Below are 26,688 nucleotides of genomic sequence, written 5' to 3'. Positions count from 1 at the left end.
AAGATAAAAATTCCATGGGTGCAGATGCAACAGGCTCAAAGGGGGACGGAGTCAACTTTTATAAGACACGGCTAAGAGCTCATGGCACAGCAATATCTTTTCTGGGAGGTCTAAGATCTAAAGATTTTAGGAGGTCTAAAATTACATACAGTAGAGGTGAAAACCTCAAGAATATTTTTGAAAAAATAATAGTAATAAAAGATTTTTACGTTCGGAAATGACAAAGTGTGGTAATTGTAAATATTGTAAATTTATACAAGATGGACCATATGTAGTTGTTAATGGACATAGCAAGACTCTCTTATTATGTCTGGGAGGCATGTGATTGTAATATGAAGACGGTTGTTTACCTTGCTACATGTTCAGTTTGTTCTGTATTCTACATAGGTAAAACCACTAGAAGCTTAGAGAAAGGATTTATGAACATGTTTATGATATAAAAAATCCAAATCTACGAATGCTCTTTTTAAACACACTATGTACTGTCCAGATTTCAGGAGATTTATTTTTTTTCATTATTGACGGGGTTTATTTGTCGAACAGGGGGGAGATAGTGAACTGTTATTAGAACAGAAAGAACTAAACTGGCAAAAAAGAAAGAATTAAACTCCATCTAAAAAACAATCTCAAGGTTATGCTGCTAAATGCTAGGAGGCTCAACACGAAAAGTACAGTTGTGTACACTTACCATAAATGTAGATGTTCGAGTGTATTCACTGTTGCAGTCATCACACTTGGGTTATCTGCCTGCAGGTAGCCCTCAGTCGGCCCGAATACCAGAGTCTTGGGATTTCTGCATCAGATGCTGTCGCCTCATCCATGACGTCAGGTCGTCAGTGGTATAAAACATGCAGCAGACGCCATTACATCAGTTTTTCTTGCCCCAGATGTCAGGAGCCCCCAAAATAGGAAGCAATCAATGGTGTATAAAACCTCCAAGAAAAAGTAAATACCATTTCCATAACATATGGCCAAAAAAGAGAATAGGTAGAAAGTACAGAAAGACGGGGGATGGTGTGAGGGTAACCAGGACTACAACAGTGAATACACTCAAACAGCTACATTTATGGCAAGTGTACATAACTGTACTATGTTCTTCATGTTTCACTGTTGCAGTAATCACACAGGTTGATTCCCAACGCTGAGGAAGGGTGGAGCCAGTCAAGAAGTAGTAGGGCTGGCTAGCAGGCCTTGTAAGACTGCTGTGGCAATTCCAGCTCTGGATTTAGAAAAGATAGGGGAGTGCTAATGCTTGGTGAAGGTGTGTACAGAACACCAGGTTGCAGCTTCCAGGATGTCCATGGTAGGGACTCCCCTGAGAAAAGCTGTAGAGGTTGAGGTAGCCCTAGTGGAATGAGGCCTGATCCCCTGTGGGGTAGGTTTTCCATGGTGTTTGTAGCAGAAATGGATGCAGTGTGCTATCCATTTAGAAATGGTTTGTTTCGAAATGGCCTTGCCCTCTGCCCCTGTAGCAAAGCTGACTAGCAGCTGGTCAGATTTTCTGAAAGGTTTAGTCCTGTCAAGGTAGAACCTGAGCTGTCTGTGTACATCCAAGGAGTGTAGGATCCTTTCCCCTTTATGCTGAGGATTAGGAAAAAAGATTGTCAAATGGATGGTTTGGTTTAAAGCCACACTGGATACCACCTTGGGCATAAAAGATGGGTTAGTCCTGAGGGAAACCCTGTCTGCATGGAAGATAATGAAGGGTTCCACAGCCATAAGGGCCTGTAACTCAGACACTCTTCTTGCTGAAGTGATGGCTAGCAGTAAGGCTGTTTTCCAAGACAGGAATTTTAACTCTGCTGTAGCAGCAAGCTCAAAAGAGGGAAACATGAGCTTCTCTAGTACAAAGTTAAGGTCTCAGGCAGGAGTGGGAGCTCTCCTTGGGGGTCTTAAATTGTTAGCTCCTCTCAGGAACTGTTTGATCAGAGAGTGAGAGAAGAGGGGTGTCTCAGTATTCTAATGAGCTGAGATGGCAGAGGCATGAATCTTAACTGATGAGAAGGATAGGCCTTTGTGGAGCAGCTCTGCTAGGTAATCTAGGATTTTTGGTAAGGAGGGCACTGCTGTGCCCTCCCATTGAGACTGGCTCCAATATCTATTCCACTTTTCTAAACAGGATTTCCTAGTACTGGGCCTCCTGGCCTCAAGGATAACATCCAGTACCTGCTTGCTGAGGGTTGCTGGTGATGCTTTCAGGGAATAAGCCAGGCTGACAGGTTCAGGGTTTGCAGCTGAGGATGCAAAATGTGTCCCTCCTGCTGGGACAGCAGAGAGGGGTTCTGATGTAGGTGCCAGAGTGGCACTGCTGTCAGACTGCGTAGGAGTGGGTACCAGTGCTGCCATGGCCAATCTGGTGCAATAAGGATTGTCCTTGGCCTGTCCTGTTTGATCTTGAGGAGTACTTTTGGAAGGAGCGGCAGAGGGGGAAAGGCATAGACTGAGAGGTTTTCCCATGTGAAGAATAGGGCATCCATTTTCCAAGCTTGGCTGTGGGGAATTCTGGTGCAAAATATGTCTAGTTGATGGTTTTGGGGGACGCAAAGAGGTCCACCTCACGTGTACCCCACCTGTGTATTAGAAGTTTGAATGAGTTTGGTTCCAGTTTCCACTCGTCTGGGTCCATTAGATTTATGGTTAAGTCGTTTGCCAGTGAATTTTGTTTGCCTGGCAGGAACTGAGTTTGCAGGTGCACTTGGTTGCTTAAGGCTGTGTTCCACAAAGCCATGGCTAACCTGCAGAGTGGGTAGGAGTGAGTTCCCCCCTGCTTATGTACCACATAACTGTGGTGTTGTCTGACTTTATCAGTTGTTGTCCTGGCAGGATAAGGTATTTGAAGGCTGTCAGTGCATAACAATTCTTTTTGATTGATATGCAAGTGAATTTGCCCTGGGCTCCATTTGCCTTGAATGCATTTGCCTGTCATGTGAGCTCCCCATGCACAGTCTGATGCATCTGTTGTCAGAGTTTGGATGGCGGGGTGTTGTGAGAAAGGGAGTCCCTTGTTGTGGCTGCAAGACTCTGCCCACCAAAGGAACTCTGTCCTTAGGCAAGAAATGATAGGAATCACTGTTTTCAGGTCCTAGGAATGCTGACACCAGACACTTTTAAGTACCACTGAAGTTTCCTCATATGCAGTCTTGCATATGGAATCAGTAGAATACATGAGGCCATAAACCCTAGGGCTTGCAGTATTTTTTTGCAGATAGCTGGGTTTGGGTGGCCAGTAGTTTGAAATAAGTTGTCAAATAAACCTGCTTTTCTGGAGTGAGGAATGCCACCTGGCAAGTTGTGTTCAAGCTTGCTCCCAGGAATACAATCTTTTGGCTGGGTGCCAGATGAGATTTCTTTTCATTGATGGTATATCCCAGAAAAGTTACGAGTCTCTTTACAAACATCAGGTGCTGAAGCAGCAATTCCTGACTGTCCGCCTTAATCAGGCAACTGTCCAAGTATGGGTAAATTTGAATATTTCTCTGCCTGCAGTAAGCAATGGCTGGAGCCAGGCACTTTGTGAACACCCTGGGAGCAGTAGATAAGCCAAAGGGAGTGCAGAGAGCCTGCCCGGAAATGTAGATATTTCCTGCAAGATCGCCATATGGAGATGTGCAGATAAGCTTCTTTTAAGTCTAGGGTGACTAGCCGGGAGTCCTTGGCTAGCATAGGAAGGAGCTGATGGACTGTAAGCATTTTGAATTTTGGTACAATCAGGAAGGTGTTTAGGGTTGACAGATCCAGAATAGGGTACCAAGAGTCCTCTTTCCTGGGCACCAGGAAAAGCCTGGAGTAGAAACCCTGTCCCCTTTGCTCTGTTGGTACAGGTTGAATAGCCCTGATACTGAGAAGAGAAAGTACTTGCTTTTAGGCCTCTGTCCACTGGTTTGGAAGAAGGTCTGGCAATCCAGTTGGGGTTGGCAGAGAGTGGAAACAGAATCTGTATCCCTGGGATACAATGTTTAAGACCCATCAGTCCTGGGTAGTATACTCCCAGTTTTTTGCATGCAGGGTGAGTTTTCCTCCTAGGGGGTGCAAGTACTTGGGCATGGCTGGGAAGGATTAAGGACAAGTCATTGTGAACTTTTTCCATAGGGGGTGGCTTACCACTCCCAGTTTTTGAGGAGGGAGCACTCCATTGTTTAGATCTGCACATACTCTGAGACTGTAGTCTTTGTGGCCTCTTGCACCTAGGTTTGGGCTGAGAAGATCTCTAAGGGACTGGAAAGGACCAGTTTTTTGAAGGCCAATGCCTACTGAATCTAGGTGGCTGTACCTGTCAGAAATCTTTTAACAGTTTGTATGGATTTAGCTTTTTCCTCCATCTTTTTAAGAACTTATTCTGCTTTAGAGCCAAACAAACAGTCTTGGTTTAATGGAGCATCAAGTAATTTTGCCTTGACATGGTCTGGAGATTTGTTCCTTCAGCCAAGCATGCCTTCTCAGAACAGACCCAGTGACAGCAGCCCTGCAAGATGCTTCTAAGGCAACAAACCCACACTGCAAAGTATGTTTACCAACTTGGTTTGTAGAATGCATTAAGTCTTGCAAGTCCTTATTTTCTGCACGATCAGGAATCAACAACATTTTTTGTTCAATTACATCAGTAATATGCTGCTGGTACTTCAACATGTGAAACTGGCAGTTTACAGCCCTGATGGCAAGAGCTGCAGAGGTATATACTTTCTTACCCCATCTGTCTAGAGCCCTAGAATCCCTGTTTGAAGGGGTAGGGTTTTTGGCTGCAGAAGCCTTAATACCTTTAGGTCCCTGGGAAATGGTCCCTGGATTCGCAGTGGGATTTTTAAAGAGAAATTTGTGAGAGTCAGGTACTCTGTAGTATCTGTCAGGCTTTCTAGGAGCAGGTGGTAAAGTATCAGGGGTAAGGCTGGATTCCAAGAAGACATCATCTACAATATCCAGGACAGGGGGAACAGCTAGAGGCCTATGCTGTGGCAAGTCTAAAAATTCCCTGAGTCTCTCTTTTTGGACTGTGGGTAGTCCTGGCATTCCCAGTGGAAATGCTCTCTTAATGTATGCAAAGTTTCACCGAAAGAAAGGTCCTCTGGGGGGAAGGCTGAAGGAATTGAATCCTCTGCATCTGAGTCCTCATAGGTAGATAATGGTATGTCCTGGTAATCACAGAGGTCAGAGTCATCAGACTCATGGTCTGAAGAATCAGAAGGAAAATCAATTATTTCTCTTTTAGAAGGGGAAGGCTGGCTTCCCCCAATTAAAGTAATAAGGTCTTAAGCTATTCTAAGAATTTGTTTCTGTGGCATAGGAGCTTGAGAATGTACTTTAGTCGTCGGTTTCCTAGGCGTACTGTGAACTCTGGGCCTGGGAAATTCAGTAGATGTAGTCATTAACGAAGTAGTAGGTTTGATATAAACATCGAAGGTCTGAATACACCCTCAGAAGCCGGTGCCTGCACAGTGGCTCTGGACCCATCCAAGGTAGAGACATCCACAGGTTCCATAGCTGAAGAAGCATCTCGTGGCATACTGGACTCCGAATGGGTCTCAGAAGAGGCCTGCAAATCTGTAGAAGCGGGTAACAGCGGGCTGTGAAAGCACCTCACTGAGTACAAGCGGACTGGCGAATAGCTTAACGGAAGTATTGTTGGCAGTTTTGGACCTATGCGATCTGTGTATGTCTTTATCTTTTCGTTTTTTCAGATCATAGGTAGTCGGATGGCTTACCGAAGCCATTTCAGAATACGGAGAATGAAAGCGAAAGAATTTAGAGACAAAAATAGCCCCACCACGAATAGTTCGGGTGCTGAACAAGGCACAAAACTTGACAGCGAGGGATGTCGTAGTCTGGGCCTAAACAGGTGATGCAGTAAGAATGAAAAATCTCCGTGAGGTATTTGCTTTCCACAGGCAAGACACTTAACTTTTTCTGACATCGGTTAGAACAAGAAAAAAGGATCCCCAATGGGGTACTTAGCTTTAGAAGACTTCCGGTTTGAAACTCGAAAAACGAAAATTTCAGGTAGCTGCCGACCAGCACTTGCAAACTGCTTCTGCTTTGGGCTGCCATATGGCAAGAAAAGCTGATGTAATGGCATCGGCTGCATGTTTTATACCCCTGACGTCATGGATGAGGCGACAGCATCTGAAGCAGAAATCCCAAGACTCTGGTATTTGAGCCGACTGAGGGCTACCTGCAAGCAAATAACCCAAGTGTGATGACTGCAACAGTGAAACACGAAGAACATCTGCATTCACTGGAAGCTGTCTTCACCTTGGAAGACACAGACATTTGTGCAGTGATGGAGACCTGGTTCAAGGCTGTGGAAAGCACCCTAGCCATACCGGTGCACACCTCCTTCCACACGTTCAGACCTCAAACTAAAGGAGTGAAAATTAAAAAATTCATTCATTAATGATAAATACACCTCTGGATTGGTTAAACACTATGATTCCCTGGAGACACTTCAGGTGCAATTTAACTGTTGGTAGGACACATTCAAGTCATTGCCAGTTACAGGTCCCATCCTCCATGAATCAGTAAATCCACTCTGGCTATTTGGATCTACTTGAGTCTATCAAGATACATCCAAACACCATGGTTTTGGGCAACTTTAACTACCCATCCATTGACTGGGTAAATTACTTGTGCTCAAACTCACTTGCCCAAGGGTTCCTCGACTTCATTAACTCCAATGCCCTGGACTAACTCAATGATACCCCCCCACAAGGGGTGCCAACATCCTGGACCTGGTTCTTACCAATATGGGGGAGCACTGTATCACCCGACTGTGAGGTCCTCCCTGGTGAGATCTGACCACAAATCGGTCTCACTCAAAATAACTATCACACCTAACCCCTCCTCCAGCAGCAGCTAAACTAAAAAACTTCTTCAAAGCAAATTATAACCTCCTAAAAGACGGTATACATGGCTTCACTACACCTCCTCCCTCAAATGGAACTGGCAACTATGCCGAGCTCTACACTGACACTTTATGCAAACAGTTGTATAGCCGGGATTGACTCAGTCGTACTTGATAGGACCAAAACAAGCTCCTCATGGAGGAGCAAACCTGCCTGGTGGACAACTGCCATTAACAGGCTTTACAATAATAAGAAATTGCTGTCTAAGACTAAGCGGTAGTGAGTCCTCCTAAACTGGAAACAATCAAACCTCAACTTAAACAAGCAAATAAGACTTCTTGTGAAGTCCTCCAAAGCAAACTACGAGTCAAAATTAGCTTCCTCAACAAAGGACAACCACAAAGCATTCTATAATTACATCCTTAACCTAAAGGGAAAGGTCCAGATTTGTACCAAACTGATAGTTAATGATACCAGATAAATTGAGGCTGAGGACATTTCACAAAACTTGCCAGCTAGCAGGTTAGCAAACTACACTCCCCTGTCCCCACCACACATACCCAATGACATCCCTACCACCTGTCCCCTACTACATATCTCTAAAGAGCAGATCATAAATGCCATCTCTAAGGCCAAAAACACAACATCTATGGGACCTGATAACATCTCAGGCTGTATCCTACATGGGCTCCAACATGAATTAGCTACATCACTGAGTACTCTCTTCAATCATAGTCTAAGCACCAGCTTTGTACCAGCTGAATGGAAAACAGCCACTGTTATTCCCTTGCACAAAGGAGGTGCCTCCACTGACCCTGGGAACTATAGACCTATTAGCCTGACTAGCCTTATCTGCAAGGACATGCAGTGAATCTTCATGGACCTCATCAACAAAGATATAGGTAACCTCCAAACACTTGACCCTACTCAGTCTGGATTTGACAAAGGGAGATCATGCCTTTTAAATGTGGTGGGCTTCTAAGAGACAATCACCAAAGCTCTAGACAAGGGGAAATCTGTTCATACAGCCTACCTGGACTTAGTCAAGGCATTTGACACTATCCCCCACTCAGGCATCACTGATGAACTCACCCAACTCGGCATCAACACTATCGTTAGCCGGGTCGCTAAATGGCTCACTGACAGAATTCATATAGTCAAAATAGGGGAATCCACCTTCAACAGCAGACTTGTAAGCAGTGGTGTTCCACAGGGATCAGTCCTGGGACCTCTACTGTTTGGAATCCATTTTTCCAACATACAAGCAAAAACTATGTGGCTGACAAAGTTTGCTGTTGACTGCAAACTGGGAGCAGTCATAGAATCTCCAAATCATGTCAACATCCTACAACAGGGTCTTAGCCAAACAAATGATTGGTGCTAAAGTCATGGCCTTAAACTCAATGCAAAAAATGTATCATCACTCCTTTTGATAAAAGCTATGTTCCTGCTAACTACCACATCAATAGCAACACCTTAAGTACAAACTCAGTGATGATAGACCTGGGCACACAGGTTGACTGCAACCTTACCTTTGACCATGTCTCCACAGTGGTAAGAAGGGCATTCTATATTGCTAATCACATAAGTAAGGGCACTGCCTCCAGAAAAAAAGAAGTTATAACCTCCTTGTACTCTTCCCTCATCAGGCCAATAATTGAGTACAACACTCCTTTTTGTATGTACCTTTCTAAGCACCTGCAGCAATTGGGGAAACCACAAAGGTTACTCACAAGGAAAATTCAAGGTCTTCATCATCTGTCCGATTGGGATCATCTGAAATCACTGTCACTTTATTCTGTTTCATACAGACTACTCATAGGTGTTCTCTGCCTTGCATACAATACAATCTCTGACCCTGCATTATTGGAAATGCTGCATATCCGTTAAGTCAAACAGTACATGGGTTACTCAATCCAAAGACCTTAACCTGGTATGTGACATTACTAAAACCTGCTGGAGGGACAGACCTGTCTCCCAGAGGTTACCATACCTTTGGAACAGACTCCCACTTCACATCAAACAGAGCACCTCATTGGCCCTTTTCAAACACAATCTGAATGATTGGATGGGTGGCCATAAATTCACCCCGGGGTACCACCTATGTTCCTCTCGGACAGGGGCAATTGGTGCTGACTGTGGAAATAAGGGTAAGAACTTGGCTAGGTTTGTAAGGGCTCTAGGGCCATTAGCCTAGTAACTTCCTATGATCTGGTTAAATGCAACTAATAAACCCAGATAAAATGATATGTTATCTGTTAACTACATTTTAAAGCAACAGCTGCTACATTAAAATTAGTATTAAGGTATTTTTACACTTTTAAGTAGCATAGTATTATGTTTTTTATGTCTGCTTTATTTATTAAACGCTGCTACACTTGTTCTTGATAAGGGTTTTTATTGTTTAAATACCTACTGAGAGGTAGATTTAAACAGATTTGCTTCCTGTGTTCTGATTTTTATCTCTGATGATGCCTTTACTGAAGGCAAAAGCATTCGGAAATTAAACTTTACTTGTTTATTTAGCTGTGCTGTTTCCAGTCCATTCATTTCAATTTTGGAGGAGTCTGGTGTGTTTCCTTTGCCACTGGAGTTTCACCTTACATTGGGCAACCTACGAGTTGCTTTAGCAACTCGGCTGGGCTGCATTTTGGGACTTTGCTGCAGTTTACACTGCTTTTTACAGACTTCTTTGTAACTTTGCTGATTGTTTGTGTTATAAGTTAAGTGAGTTTCAAGTAGTATTTAAATGAAAGTCCAAAAACAGAAAATGCAACCGAACCAAGTAACAAAAAACCTCGACCAGAAAGCAGAGCAGCCAACGAATATTTGATAAAAGTCGAATCCTTTATTTCCGCCAAACAGGAACCAAGAAACACAAGCGCTTTCACTCAGAAAAATTCTGAGCTTTTTCAAGTGATGCCATTTTGTTTTTACAGGTAGCTTTTATACTTTAACAGCCTTTCCATTAATTGGAAAACCGTGCTGTTAATTAATGGCTTAAAGTAAACCTGTTTTCCTTGATTCATTAAGTCCAATATAGAACAACATAAAACACAATTACTTTTTAGAAAAATAAAAAATAAAAACATATCACATGCATCAGAAAACCAATATCATAGTGGACCTAGGCCAGTTTATAACAAAATTCTCCACTTTAAGCATATTAAGTAGTCCAATTATACATGTTGATTGATTCTAAAATGTTAGAATAAAATAAATATCAGTCCAATAACAAATACATTGTTTAAAACCATGACTTCCCTGTTGAAGTTCAGTGTTTATATCCTTATAACTTACAATTATACCAGAACGCCAGCTGTTTCATGCTGATTTTAGTATTTTAGAGAGCTCTTGTTAAGAATATGTAAAAATTCATAAATTACTGAAAAATTACTAGATAGGAATATCCCTTAAACCAGTAATCAAAAAAAATGTGTACACTTAACTAGTACGCATTTTCAAACATTAAATACAACAATCGTGAACAGTAGATATAGAAAACTATAATCTTGCTCTCCTTAGCTTCAACACAGATTTAATGCTGATGGTGCCATTTAAACCGGGGGGTCTCCCTGCGTCTAGCCTTAGTTGCCAGATGAGCTCCCAATATTCCAGGGTCGATTCCCAATCACCACCCCTAGCATCCAGCTCAATCTGTTCGAGAACTATAAACTTTAAGTTGATGTCTGGACAACTAAGGGAATGCTTAAAAAAAGCATTAGATTCTTTTCTTTTAGTTATGTCATGTTATGTTATGCTTTCTGGTCGAGGTAGTATTTAAATGAACTGCTGTGATCAGATGTGCATGCTTGTTTCAAAGTGATTGCAGTTATGACACCGTATTTTTTTATTTCAACATTGAAAACTGAATAATTGCTGTCTAAACAATACTGTTTATACAACTGCTGATATGATACAGTGCCTATGACCCTGTAAATTTATATACAATGGAATGGAGCCCTGCTATAACCTCCAAAGCAGTTAGAAACTGTTGTAATATGTTTTAAAGAGTAACTTAGAGATTTTTCTCCAATAAGTTGCATTGATGTGCCTGCTGGTTTATCTATTCCTGAACTACTTACTGCTCGCTCACCTTCCAACCATACACTTTTACTATTATTTTGATCCTTGCCTGGTTAGCAAGCTAACCTCTCCCTTCTTTCCCTTCTGTTTTTTTCTTTTATCTTAGGTACATAAACTTACCAACCATTCAGCTACATAACCTGCAAAAACCCTCACAATTTGGCAAGATAAAACAAAGCAGGCACAAGTTGCTCACATAGCTATCTAACCCCATGGTCACAAAAAAGGCAATCTGCTGAACTTGTATGTCTAAACATTTTTTATAAAAGAAGTGTAACTGTGCTGTACATTTTAAGACATGCTCATACATCACCAGAACCACGACTCTCCCCCTCATTTTTCTACTGAATTCCCCTAATCTAAACTATCTAACAGACTCTTTCTGTCAACCATAAGTGGTAGACAACAGCATACAGTATTACTCCAGCTGTTCTTATTAACCTAAACCCTGGCACGGTGCTAATTTGTTGTGAATCTGGAAACCGCAAACCTGACGGTACAGACCTTAACTCCTGAACTTCTCACTTGAGTGACCGATTGTTCTTTTTTGCACTCAGCTTCGATTAGATCTTACAAGCTCCACTGGCACTCGCTACACTCGGGCTCACTACTCTTCACTACTCTACTCCCATTCCCACCGACCCCCACTTTCCCTACATCTATTCCAAACTAGCCACTCCCACAACCCATGTAAACCAAACAACATATACTACCATATAAGGTAAGGTAAGCAATCAGTGCTAAATTAGAAACTCTAAATACCACAACCCATACTAATAAAAACAATTTACATTAAACTACATCAATTTCATTACAATGCCTAACAAACCTCCAACCAACCCCCCCCCCCCAAAAATGCTCCCATTCAATCTCAGCCTCACTACAATAATATGCTAGAATTACATACTGCTACACTAATAATCCTAACATTAACTGCTCACATCTCCTCTTACCACACTAACCTAAAAGGACCAATCCCATATCATACCACCTCCACCCTCTACCCGCAAAAACGTAAACCAACAAACATTATATCCTCTTCTATCTTTAACATTACAGCTATTCAGCATACCCACTACTCTCTGTTCCCCACTCCCAACACCTCCAGACTTTCTCAGAAATATGATAGGTACATAGTTACAATCTTAAAAAATGTTAGTTAATATAGCATCCAAACTAACTCTCAGTGGGGACATTCACCCAAACCCTGGCCCAAGCATTAAAATAAACTTTACAACTCCCCAAAATAACAACCACTCTCAACCAACAATCCCCCCTAGAAACTAAGCTGATCTCTTCCTATTAAACATTAATAATAGTAGTATCACTAACAAAGTCCATGAGCTGCATGCCAACCTCTCTCTATACTCACCTGATATTGTACTAATTACAGAAATATGGCTTAAACCCAGTTTTATCGATAATGAAATTCTTCCTACATGGTATAATATCCTATGTTTAGATGGAAAAGGTGGGTGGTGGTGTAGCCTCTCTTTTTAAAAATCACCTTACCCTGGAAGCCCTTAGATGAAATCACCCCCAGCTTTAATGCTGACGTGATATTTACCAAACTTATAATGAACTCAAAAAAACATATAAACATAACTGGAACCTATATCCCACCCAGAGACAGCATCCACACTTTAAAAAATATATTTAACTGGACAACAAAAACACTACCTCAGGAAAAAATAGTCATGGGTGATTTTAATACTGACTGGTCAACATGCAACTCCTAAAACCCCATTAATCACATCAACCTCTATGGCTTCACCCATCCCATTCAGACTCCTACTAGGATTGACAAGTCATACAGTAAGCACTCCATTCTTGAGCGGATCTTAAATAAACCACCCCACTCCCTTCAGTTTGTCTGTCTCCCAGATAGCCTTGATGACCATCTCCCAAACTATCTACATAGACAACAAATTAACCAATCAAAACAAAGTGTTTATCAACAAATAAGGAACAAAAAATACTTTAATCCCAATGACTTCACAAATACCCTCAAACACTGTAACTGGTCACCACTTAAACTACTTCCACTAGAAGATGCTGTAGAATATTTTAACAGTACTTTCCTTTCTATCTTAAACACACCGGCTCCTCCCAGGACTATAAAAGTAAAATCTAACTTTGCCCCGTGGCTAAACAAAAAACTAGGTCACTGCTTAAAGCAAGAGACATAGCCTGGGAACAATGGTACAAAACTAAGTACCAAGTTGCAAAGCAAACGTACTGCAAACTTAGAAACAAGGCAAAGAAACAAATTAAATAGGACAAAAACTTCTACTCTGACATCCAAACTAGACACTGAAATAACCCACAAAAATTCTGGTCAGCAACAAACTTACACCTACATGGCAAAGCCAGCATCCACCCTACTACTAATAATTCAGATAACATTGCTACCCAATTAATTAAATACTTTACCGAAACTATTTTAGCCGTTTTTGGCAAACAAACCTCCACTCCTACTCCAACTACTCCTATTCTAAGAAAAAAAAAACAATAGCTCCTTTTCCATTCAATCCATCTCAACTGAGACAATAAAAAAATTGCTTCAGAAATTAAAGCCCACCACACTGGGTGCAGACAGCTTACCAGCACAGTTTCTAAGATTAGCTGCCGAGGCAACTGTCTAACCAGTATCCATTCTTATCAACAGATCTATTTCAGAACACCAAGTCCCTACCATTTGGAAAATTTCCCATATTATTGCACTTCACAAAGGAGGCAATTCAACAGATCTATCTAACTACCAACCAATTGCTCTCTTATCCCATCTGTCTAAGATACTAGAGAGAAATTTACACATGCAAATCGTGGACTACGTGCATACTAACAAACTACTATCCAACACTCAGCACAATTTCCATCCATGCCACAGTACTACCACTGCTCTAATGTCTTTCACCAACACTGCAAACCACCACAGAAACAATAGCAAATGCATATCCTCTATCTTTCTAGACTTTTACAAAGTCTTCGACATGGTCTCATGCAATTAACTTATAAATGCCCTCTCTGAGCTGAATCTATGTCAATCTACTCTTGCTTGGTTCCAGGATTACCTAACTGGGTGCGAGCATGTAGTATGTTGGCAAAAAGATCTATCACTCCTCCTTCCTGTGACTCTAGGAGTTCCCCAAAGGCTCCACATTAGGCCCCCTACTTTTCTCAATATTTACAAACTTACTTACCTCAGCCCCACATGCCTCTGTCATTCAGTATGCAGATGATTATGCAGTAATATGTGCAGTTCCTACCTTACAAGAACTACAATTATTAACCCAAGAGTCCTTCTTAGTTGAAACACGGCTAACAAACTCCTACTTAACTCTGAAACCCAAAAAAAAAGCTCATGCTGTTTCAGCCCACTAAAATTACGGCACACCTCCCCTCATTCAGCACTGTATCAACAAGCAATACCATCATCTCACCCTCACCTCACAAAAAACTTCTGGGAGGTTGAAATAGACATGAGATTTCACATCCACATATCCCAAACCATAAAAAGTGCACAAAAAAATTAGGTACACTGTATAGGAACAATCACTATCTTACAAAAACACAAAATCTACTACTGACCAAACCCATCTGATCTCAACTCTGCTCTATGCATCACCCATATTCACTAACCTATGAAAATTCGAGTTAGCAAAACTAGACTCCTGTTATAACAAAACTGCCAGGTTTGCCACTAACTCACCCTTTAGGTCACACCACTGTAGAACAGTCAAGCAACTCACCTGGTTAGAATTTCAAGAAACTCCTACTCTATAATCAACTAAACATGGCATAGAAAATCTACCTACCAGAGAAAACACCTGCCCTGCAAAACCTACTGTAGCCATATGCCAGTGCCAGAGCTGTACGCTCTAGCAATAAATCCCTAATAAAGGTAACTGCAGCCAACAATCTTGAAGATTCCCTCTTCTCAAACTACACAGCTAAAATTTGGAATGTACTAACTTCTAACACAACATCCACCACAGCCAAATATCTCAGTTGAAAAACATGCTAAAAGCTCGCTTATCCAAAAAGTACAGTTTTGTACCTACCATAAATGTAGATGTCCGATAGATATGCAACTGCAGTCATAACATATGGGTTGTCCTGCCTCAGGCAGCCCTCGGTCGGCCGGATTCCAAAGTCTGGGTCCAGCGTCGGCTGGTGTCGCCTCCACTCCGATGTCACAACGGCTGGAGTATAAAGGCATCGGCCGACGCCATCTTCTTCAGTGTTTCTTGCCCCAGATGCCAGGTGCCCTCCAAGGAAGGCTAAATTTGGTGAATGGATAAACAATTCCAGACATGCACAACAGTAATAAACAGATACACCATAAAAGATACCCCCAGCTAATAGGAATAGGGGTAGTGGACCCAAAAAGAAAGTTGCAGAGGGGAAGGAGGGAGGGAAAATCCGACTGCAGTTGCATATCTATCGGACATCTACATTTATGGTAGGTACAAAACTGTACTATGTCCTTCAAGAATGCAACTGCAGTCATAACATATGGGTTGAATACCATAGCCAAGCTGGGGGTGGTTGGAACTAATAAAGGGATGGTGTAGCTAAAATGCCCTGCAGGACTGCCGAAGCAAAGCCTGCTCGGGATCTGGAGTATAAAGGCAGGTTGTAGTGCTTGGTAAATGTATGCACGGAGCTCCATGTAGCAGCCTCTAGAATGTCCTTTGTAGCCACTCCTCTTAGGAAAGCTGTGGATGTGGCTATAGCTCTGGTGGAGTGTGGCCTAATATTGGCTGGCACACCTTTTCCATGAAAGGAATAGCAGAATCTGATGCAGTGTCCAATCCATTTTGAAATAGTTTGTTTGGAGATTGATTTTCCTTGAACTCCAGCAGCATAGGCTACGAACAGTTGGTCAGACTTTCTGGTGGTCTTTGTTCTGTCCAAGTAGTAGCGTAGTTGTCTGTGTATGTCCAAAGTATGCAGCAGCTTTCCCCCTTGTTTTGAGGATTGGGGAAGAATGTACGCACGTGAATGGCTTGATTTAGAGACACCCTGGAAATTACTTTTGGCATGAAAGAAGGATTGGTCCTTAGAGAGACTCTGTCCTGATGAAAAATGAGAAAGGGAGGTACTGCCATGAGTGCCTGTATCTCTGAGACTCTTCTTGCTGATGTTACTGCCAATAGGAAAACCGTTTTCCAGGAGAGAAATTGCATTTCTGAAGATGCTGCTGGTTCAAAGGGAGAAAGAGTTAATTTTTCCAAGACGAAATTGAGGTCCCATGCAGGTACTGGTGGTTTTCTGGGAGGTTTGATATTCTTTATCCCTCTTAGGAACTGTCTTAGCAAGGGATGTGTGAACACAGGTGGATCACAATTGTATTTTGCGGAGACTGCTGAAGCGTGAATCTTTATGGAAGAATATGAGAGACCAGTATGAAACAATTCTGCCAAGTATTCTAATATCTGAGGTATGCTCAATAGTGTTGCATCCTGACCCTTGTTGGCATTCCAGATGATGAATCTCTTCCACTTGGCTGAATAGGTCTTTCTGGTGAAAGGTCTGCGTGCTTCCAGTAAAATCTCTTGAACTTCTTTGGAAAGAGAGATATCGGAAGAAGTTATGGTAACCTCCAGGCTGTCAGATGCAATGTTTGCAGGTTTTGATGAACAGTCCTGTAATTGTGCTGGGTTAGAAGCAGAGGCCATAGAGGCAGAGGCCACGGTTTGGTCCGAGTTATGCTCAACAGCAATGGGTACCCAGTGCTGCCTTGGCCAGTCTGGAGCTATCAAAATGCCTGTTGGTTGTTCTGCTTTGATCTTCAGTATCACCTTGGTCAGCAGTGGTAGAGGAGGGAATGCATAAATTGTTAGGGAATTCCAGCTGAAGGAGAGAGCATCCGTTTTCCAGGCTAGAGGATGGTGAGTTCTTGTACAAAACTTTTCCAGGTGATGGTTCAGGTGAGAAGCAAAGAGATCTATGTCCGGTCTTCCCCATGCCCTTGTTATTTGTGAGAAAATGTGAGGATGCAGCATCCATTCGTGTGGATCCCAGAAATTTCTGCTCAGCTTGTCCGCCAGAACATTGTCCTTGCCTGGCACAAACTGGGATTGCAAGGGGATCTTCAGACTCAGGGACTTTTCCCAAAGAATCATTGTTAATCTGCAGAGGGGATAAGAATGAGTGCCTCCCTGCTTGTTTATATACCACATAACAGTGGTGTTGTCTGTCCTTATTAGCAAATGTCCTTGTTGTAGTGATTTTTCGAAAGTCTCGATTGCACGTATCACTGCCAACATCTCTTTTTGATTTATGTGCAGATGCCTTTCCCTTGGGTTCCATTGCCCTTGGATGCATCTGCCGTCCATGTGCGCCCCCCATCCATGATCCGAGGCATCTGTTGTAATGATTTGACCTGCTTGAGGTTTGTTGAAAGACATGCCTTGGTTTAACTGACTTGCTTGAGCCCACCACAAGAATTCTCTTTGCAGACATGGAATAAGTGGGATTACGTCCTCTAGGCTTTGGCTGTGTTGTGACCATAAGCTTTTTAAGTACCATTGCAGCTTTCTCATATGAAGTCTTGCCAAAGGTATCAGAAGAATGCAAGATGCCATGAACCCCAGGGCCTGCAGGATTTTCCTTGCAGTCAGCTGGGAGAGCTTTGCTAGGCCTTTGAAGTAGTCTGGTAACTGCTCTTGTTTTTCTTCTGTGAGGAAGGCCATTTGTGTTTTTGTGTCCAGTTTGGCTCCCAGGAAAATAATCTGTTGGGATGGCAGTAGTCTTGATTTTTGAATGTTGACTGTGTATCCCAAGGCCTGTAGTAATTGAATGACATAGTCCAAGTTTGTTATCAAGGTTTGTTTGTTGTCTGCTTGTATCAGGCAGTCGTCCAGGTAGGGGTATATTTGAATCCCCTGGAGTCTGCAGTGTGCCACTACTGATGCCAGGCATTTCGTGAACACTCTGGGCGCAGTAGATAAGCCAAACGGAAATGCTGAGAATTGATAATGCTCTGTCCCTGCAAGAAATCTGAGGTATCTTCTGCAACTGTGTCTGACTGGGACATGCAGGTATGCCTCCTTGAGGTCCAGAGTGACCAGCCAAGACCCCTTGCCCAGCATGGGAAGGAGTTGCTGTAACGTCAGCATTTTGAACTTTGGCACAATGAGAAAAGTATTTAGAGTAGACAAGTCCAGTATAGGAACAGTCTTGAGTAAAATCCCTGGCCTTGTTCCTGAGGAGGGACCTTTTCTATTGCTTTTATGCTTAGCAGCTTTGAAACTTGAATGAGTGCCTCTGCCCTTTGATGATGTGGCAGGTTTGGCATGCCTTGTCTTATTGGTAAAGTATGGAAGTGGAATCTGTAACCTTTGTCTATTAAATCCAGAATCCAGTTGTCCTTGGTTAAGATATATCAGTTCTTTGAGAATAAGGATAATTTTCCACCTAAAGGTGCTTCTCTTTGAGCTTTGGTAGGAGTCATGAAAGTCAAGTCATTGTGATTGTCCTTGTGGTGCAGCTGAACTGCCTGCGCCACTTCTTTGATTTGGTGGTTGCCATTGGCGGCCCCTGTAGGAGCCTCGGTATTGCCCTCTACCTCGAGCACGCCTGTTTTTTCCCCTTTGAAACTTGTCAGTGTCTGGAAAGGACCAATTCTTTGAAGGCCAATTCCGGCTGAATCTGGGTGGCTGAACCTGGAGGAAATCTTTGACTGTCTGAACTGATTTAGCCTTTTCCTCAATGGACTTCAACACATCTTGTGCATTAGCACCAAAAAGCTTCTTTTTTTTCCAGAGGTGCATCAAGTAACTTTACTTTAACATGGTCTGGCAGTGGCTGTTCTTTTAACCAAGCATGTCTACGTATAACAGCCCCTGTCATAGCTGCCCTACATGAAGCCTCCAATGCATCATAACCACACTGAAGAAAATGATTGCTAACCTGCTGAGTGTTATGGACCAGATCCTGCAATGCCTTTCTATCAATTGACTTAGGAGAGGCTAGCTTTTTCTGTAAATCATCCAGTAAATAATCCTGATACTGAAACATATGAAAAAGGCAGTTAAGTGACCTCATGGCAAGGGTGGAAGTGGTATAAACGTTTTTACCCCATCTCTCCAGGGACCTTGCTTCCCTATTTGCTGGCAGTGGATTCTTGGCTGAGGAAGTAGCCACTCCTTTGGGGTCCTGTGAAATAGTTTCAAGATCCACAGAGTGGGCCTTAAAGAGATGCTTGTGAGTGTCAGGGACCCTGTAATATCTATCTGGCTTGACAGGAGCAGGAGGGAGAGAATCAGGGTTAGCACTGGAGTCGGAGAAAACATCATCCAGGACATCCATAACTGGAGGGATAGCTAAAGGTCTGTGCTGGGGTAACTTGAGGAAGGTACGTAGCCTTTTCCTAGAATCAGAAAATTCCTGACCCTGCCACTTAAAATGCTCCCTCATAGAGTGGAGGACTTCACCGAATGAAAAATCCTCTGGAGGAGAGGCAGAGGGAATCGATTCCTCAGCATCAGAGTCCTCATAGGCCTGGAAGGATTCTTCTTGGGTATCTGAATGCTCAGAATCCCCAGAGGCTTCATCTGAAGAGAGGTGGTCAGCCTGCTCAGTTCTAGACCTTTTCTCTGCAGGCAGCTGAGAACCTCTGTCTGGGTGAGGCTGAGACCCTCTGATAAGAGAGATAAGATCTGCAGCAAGAGACATGATCTGTTTATCAGAAGAAGGGGCCTGGGCAGTAGGTTTAGGATGGGCCTTGGCCTGGCTGGCAGCCTTAGCACGTGCAAAGGCCTTGATGGACATGGATACAGGAGGCCTAGCTGCCCTACATGCAGGAGTAACCTTGTCCACGGGAATGGTGTCGGGTAGATCCAGAACTTCGGTTTCTGGAGGAACATCAATAACCGGCACCGATGTAGTCTCCGGGACCGAAGGACGTGTTACCGCTGTGTCGTCGGCCTGGAGCGGTTGAATTACCGCTTCCGAAGGGACCGAAGCACTCGCGGAGGGCTTAGGAGAAATATCGGTAGATGACGCGGGCCGCGGATGTCGGTCCCGGTCCTTACGTTTTTTGGAAATTTGTGTTGTCGGTTGTTCCGATGGCATGATATAAGCGAAGGATTCGCCGAAAAAGTCTTCGGCAAATTCTGCCCGGCGCCTGAGAGTGCGCTTATTAAAGCAAGCACAGGCCGAGACGTCGTGGTCTGGGCCCAGGCAAGGGAGGCAGTAAGAATGGAAGTCCTTATGAGGTATTTGTTTACCACAAGACAAACAATTATTAACTTTCTCAATTTGTTCTGACATCGGCTGAGGCAAGAAAAAATGTTCCCCAACGGGGTACTTAGCTTTTAGATGACTTCGGTAACTGAAAACACAGGAGCTGACCGACCGGCACTTGCGAACTGCTTCTGCTTCAGGCACCGCGCGGCAAGAAAGACTGAAGAAGATGGTGTCGGCCGATGCCTTTATACTCCAGCCGTTGTGACGTCGGAGAGGAGGCGACACCAGCCGACGCCGGACCCAGACTTTGGAATCCGGCCGACCGAGGGCTGCCTGAGGCAGGACAACCCATATGTTATGACTGCAGTTGCATTCTTGAAGGACATCAATGGCTATGCCCATGCACTGCTCCTGACTAGACTGCCTTTTCTCAGATATTACTTCTTCTAGGTTGACTTTAATTCACTAAAAAACACACAGATTTTTAAACTCTGATGTTAATGAAGTATTACTTGTTAAGAAAATTTCCATGAATGGGTCTGCCATCTGACTATAGTTGTTATACTGGTTTGTTTGGTCTCTGTTTCACTCTAAGAAAATGTACATGAATGTTTCTATATATGTATCATCCTATGTTCACTTGTCTGTATCTCATTGTGGTACAAAAATACTTGAATGTTGTAAACTTGTATGTCTTATGTGGAGCTTTTCTCCCCGGGCCTATGCTGAAAAAGGACCTGTGTTCAGTCGGCCTTTCCCAGTAATCAAACATAAAATAAAATAAATAAAAAACTAAAATAAAGCTGTGTGGACAGCTTCATCATGGAATCTATACCTGGAGATCTCACAGTGTTAATTCAGCAGCTATCCAAGTTTGTTCCAACAGCAGCGGTGGAGGAAGGAAATGGTTTACTTACTCCTATGGGCAGCAGTGTTCCTTGCTGCTCTACACAGGACTTCCCTGTATATGCTAACCCCTTTGATGACGACTCCCACTTCAACCTTAAAGCCTGGCTTTCCAATCCAGACGTCATTATACAGGAACCTGCGGGTAAAGATACTCTTAACTGACAAATTAGATTGTTCGAACAGAATTTCATTAAGTACAGAATGTTACAGCTTGACAATATGTACTTAAATGTGTGTGTTAAACATAAAAAGAGTACCCAGATGCTTACGATTTTGGAAGATTCCAGTTGGTTTACTGCTTAATTACTCTTTACACTGTGAACTTGTTGATCTGTTTGACTGTACAGGAATTGAGTTAAAGTGCTTATTACAATGAGCATAAAATCCAGTTTTTTTGAAAATGAAGTACTATAATTACACAATAATGTTGAGGCTGACCAATCTTTTTCAGTGTACAAACAAGGATATTTCAAGATTTTTAAAAAGGTTGACAATTTTGTAAAAAATAATAAAATAAGGAAACAGAAAAAAATATTTTGTCATACAAGTTTACAATGAACATCCTGCTTATCCCAAACCTAAAGAGTACCATCAAAACAAGGTACTTACTTCTTATAATGAAAGGCAACAGGAACATGTCCTTAATCTAGACCTTAGCCCTTTCATTACAAAAAACAATGAGGTATTTGACAATTTTGGAAATGGAGAGCCTGACCATAATGAAAGAAGGCCCTCCAATAGATTTGTTCTCCAGAGTCGCCCTTTTCGGAATCAGCAACTGAATTCTCCCAAGCAATTGAAATGGACCATAAAAGGGAGGAACAACAACAAGAAAAATTAAATGGGACTTTTTTTTTTTTTTTTTTTTACTGACCATTTAGTGGACGGCAATGGTTGTTTCAAAACTGCTATGAATGATGGCTTCAAAGTGTTTAATTATAGTTACCTTGAACTGGACAGTACACGTTTCACTTTTTAAAAAAGGGTTTAAGTTTGCTCCTGTCTTTAAACAGGCTATAGTAGGTTCAGAGGTGTGTACTAGGCTAATGGCCCTGGAGCCTTTACAAACCTAGCCCATAGGATTACCCTGACATTGTGCCACCCGACCTTAGTTCCAGTGCCCCTGTTGAGAAGAGCCACTGGAGTGATCCCTGGGGTGAATTTTCTATTTCCCATCCACTCATCAAGGGTTCTCTTGAAGAGAGCCAGTGAGGTGGACTGTTTGACATGTATTTGAAGTTATGAACCTGTCCCTCCAGCACATTCTACTGATTGTGGTAATGAGGTTCAAGTCACTGGAACATGTGGTGCGGAGGGATTGGGATTTCTTTAGATGTAGCATTTCTAACACAACTTTATCAGACATGGTTTTGTATGTCAAGCTGAGATTGCCTCTAAGTAGGCGACATGAGACAGAGAATAGGAGTTTTTTTAGTCTGTCCATATAGGACAAGTGTTTAGGCCTAGGATCCTCTTTGTGAGGTACTTTTGCGGCCTCTCCAGTTGTTGCAGATGTCTAGTGAGGTATGCCAAATGGGGCATTGTACTCAATGATTGGCTTAATGAGGGAAGAGCAGAAGTGTTACTGCATTTTAAACTATTTGTCAGACAGCTTAACCTTACATGTTTTTTTGGTTGTTCTCCCCCTCCCTACCGATAGTTCCTTGGTTTTGAGAAGGAAGAGTATGTTTGTACCACCTTGCCGCCCTATGATTTCTGTTTTCAAGAGAGTTTGTGAGGATAAATTCAGATGTTTCACGAAAAATAGTAGTAAAGTAAAAGAAAATAACGTCTGAAGAAAGAACTATTGGTGCAGATTAACGGCAACAAGGAGATCCATTTTATGAAACCGGGTAAGGGTGGGGGGCTGTTATAATGGATTTCTTCCTTTATGCAAGTAAGATGTTGGCTTTATTACATAACATATCTGCATATTGTCAGGTTATCAAAAAATGAAGTTAACATAGCCTACTGTAAAACAGATTTTTATTTGAATGATCTTGTTCTTCAGGGGGCTATGTGAAGAGATGTGTTGGATTTTATTAAAGTTAACAAGCCAGTAATTCCAGCAACCTTTGGAATACCTAAGGTGCACAAGTATATACATAACTCTCCACTTAGACGTACTAGCAGCTAAATCCACAGCAGAGCCCCTAGCTACGTATGTTGATGCAAGCTGTAAAGCTTTGGTGGAAAGTGAGAAACATACTCTGTGTGACTCATGGCATTTCCTACATTTGTTAAATTCTGTTCCATTCAAGGAAAATGTTAGCTTTATTACCACAGATGTGGTTAACTGGCTCTCAGTGATTCTGCACAATGAGGGTTTACAGCCTTGTCATAACATGTTACTTAAGGACAAAACAAAGAATGCCTATGAGATGTATGTTATTCAAGAATTCCCTGAAACAGTATTAAAAATAACTTTGTTTATTCTGATAGCGAGTTCTACCATCAAATTACAGGGGTAGCTGTGGGTGCTAGATGTGTTCCCACAAGTAAATTTAGTTCTTGAGATTGGGAGCACACCAAGGTCTTCACTTCCAAGTTTTTCAACTAAGCATTTCGTTACTTCAGATTTTTGGATGACATCTTAATTTTGTGGGACGATGATGTTTCTATGTTTGAGCAATTCCTATCTGAACTAAATTCCTCCACTAGCTTCTTGGAGTTTACATCCACAGCTGGAAGCGATCAAATCAACTTTCTTATGTAACAATAACTAAGGATAGGCAGCAAAAAGATGTGTTGCAAACATATTCAGAAAGAAGACCTATTCAAACTCCTTCCTACACTGTAATAGCTACCATCCCCCTTATCAAAAGAATATAATCAAAGGCCAAATGGTACACCACTCAAGAATAGTTTCTCTTGACACTGTATTTAAAGAGGAGCTAAACAAGCCTGGCAATATGTTCTGGGAAAGGTATTATCCTACTGGACTGGTTGAATCTATTAAGATGGAAATATTAGAAGGTATGGCAAATCTGCCCCTTTACTTACTAATGCTAATAAAATGAATGAATTTTCACAGAGTGAAAAGATTGTCACCAACAATCATGAAAGGGTTAGTACTATGATTATTAGATATAACCATCAGGCACCAGCACTAAGAGGTATTTTACACGAAACTTGGAGTACAGTTTTTTACTTCTGAACATCACAAAGTTTCATGTCTAGCACCCAAAATTACATACAGTAGAGGTGAAAACTTCTAAAGAATATTTTTGAAAGAAATAGTAGTAGCAGTACAAGATTTTTAAGTTCAAAAATGATTAAGTGCGGCCAATGTAAATATTGTAAATTTATACAAGATGGACATATCTAGTTATTGATTGACATGACAAAAATCTCTCTCATGTCCGGGGATATGTGATTGTAATATGAAGATGGTTGTTTACCTTGCTACATGTTCAGTTTGTTCTGCATTCTATATAGGTAAAACCACTAGAAAGGTTAGTGGAAGGATTTATGAACATGCTCATGATATAAAAAATCCAAATCTGCAAATGCTCTTTTTAAACGCACTATGTGCTGTCCAGACTTCAGGAGATTTTTTGTTTCATTATTGACAGGGTTGTATGTCGTACAGAGGGGGAGAAAGTGAACTGTTATTCGAACAGAAAGAATTAAATGGGCAGATCCAGTTAAATGCAACTAATAAACCGGGATTAAATAATATGTTTTCTCTTAACTGCATTTTAAAAGCAAGAGCTACAGCATTATAATAAGTATTTAAGTATTTTTTTCCATTTTTAAGTAGCATAGTATTAAGTTTTATGTTTTTCATGACTGCTTATTTGTATTTGTGCTTTGTATATATGCACTGTCACTTTAAATGCCACTACACTTATTCTTGATAAGGGTTTTTACTGGTTAAATACCTACTGATAGGTAGATTTAAACAGATTTGCTTCCTGTGATCTGATTTTATCTCTGATGATGACTTTACTGAAGGTGAAAGCGCTTAGAAATTAAACTATACTTGTTTATGTTGTATGAATGCTATTGTCAGTCCATTCATTTTAGTTGTGGTCTGCTGGAGGAGTTTGGTGCGTTCCCTTTGCCATTGGAGTTTCATCACGTACATCATCCACCAAGACAAAAACTGCAGAGGTGCAGATGCAAGAGGCTCAAAAGGGGACAGAGTCAACTTCTATAAGACAGAGAAGGCTGAAGAAGTCGACATTGATCTGGTGGAGTGGGCTCTAACTGGACAGGGAAGTTGCTTGCCTTGTTGAGAATAAACCATGAAAATACATTCTGTAATCCATCTAGCTACAGTAATCTTAGAGACAGCTTAACCCAATCTGTCAAAAAGGCAATAAACAACTGCTCTGATGTTCTGTGAGGTCTAGCTCTATGTAGGTAGAAACGTAATTGTCTGTGAACATCCAAGGAATGCAACATATTTTCACCTTTATTGGAATAATTGGGAAAACAATATGGGCAAGTGAATGGTCTGGTTAATGTTGGCCTCCACTGTGATCTTTGGAATGAAGGAAGGATTAATCCTAAGAGAAATTCCATCTTTGAAGAAGGTTATGTGCGGTGGTTGAGAAGACAGCTTGTAATTCTGAAACTTTTCTGGCTGATGTAAAAGCCAAAAGCAAGGCAGTCTTCTATGACAAATACTTTATCCCACAAGATCTAGCAGGTTCAAAGGGTTTCTGGGTGAGTACCAAAATAAGATCCCAAAGAGGAGAAGGACCCTTGATTGGAGGTCTTAGATGAAAAACCCCTTTTAGGAAAGCCCACCAGAGTTTGGAAGAGGAGAGGACAGAGGAAAACCTAACTATCTTCCCCACGAGAACATTTGTGATAGCCACAAGTTGCACCTTTACTGTAGAAAAACAAGCTCCATCGTGAAAAAGCAACATTAAAAACATAAGGACGTCTGAGACTGAAGCTGAAAAGGGGATGATATTCCTTTGTGAAGCCCAGATGGAAAACCTATTCCATTTGCTACAATATACTTTCTTGGTGGAGGGCTTTTGAAAGGCAAAGATAATTTCATGGACAGAAGACGGCTGCCTGGACTTTAGCAAGATCACTGGAAGTGGAGAAACCAAGTGGTTAGTTTGAAGGATCAAAGACTGGGGATCTGTTGTTCCAATGAATGGGAAATGAGATCCTGTCTGGGATACAGTATCCACGGAGGATATTTGCTGTGAGAATGCAGAAAGGGGAACCATACCTGACGAGGCTAATGAGGGGCAATAAGGATAAGATTGGTCTTTACCTTGCTGGCTTTCTGTAGAACTTTGAGTATCAGGGGAATCGGAGGATAAGTGTAAAGGAGACTAGGGGGCCAATCATGGACTTGAGCATCCCTGGGTGATTCCCCCACAGGGATGATCAGAGTGAAGTACCTGCTGCACTTGCTGTTTAGGTGGAGAGGCAAAAAGACTGCAGCAAGGTTGGCCCCAATGGCTGATGATCTCGTTTGCTGTTGACTGGTTCAGGGACCACTCATGAGGACTTAATATCAACCTGCTTAAATTGTCTGGCAGAATTATGGATTCTCCTGGGATGTGCATTGCAATGAGAAAACAGTTTGAAGTAATCACTCATCCCCAGACCCTCATGGCCTCTCTGCAAAGTGGGTAAAAATAGGTTAGCCCCTGCTTGTTGATGTACCATACCACCGACGTTGTCTGTC

At 42.0% G+C, this 26,688-nt stretch overlaps 1 protein-coding gene across 1 annotated transcript in view; it reads right to left on the bottom strand.

The window, feature by feature from the left end:
• The window catches only part of XPR1 (xenotropic and polytropic retrovirus receptor 1), a 2,667,923-nt gene that overhangs the window by 721,899 nt on the left and 1,919,336 nt on the right, over nucleotides 1-26,688 (bottom strand). Inside the window, 1 exon segment of the mRNA XM_044085740.1 lies at nucleotides 25,469-25,488. Coding sequence (XP_043941675.1) covers nucleotides 25,469-25,488 — 20 coding nt within the window.

This window comes from Protopterus annectens, chromosome 10.part0 (assembly GCF_019279795.1).
Source record: "Protopterus annectens isolate FY-2018-M chromosome 10.part0, PAN1.0, whole genome shotgun sequence".
NCBI lineage: Eukaryota > Metazoa > Chordata > Ceratodontiformes > Protopteridae > Protopterus > Protopterus annectens.
The sequence above is the reverse complement of the archived record's forward strand: the minus strand, read 5'-3'. Positions and strand labels throughout refer to the sequence as shown.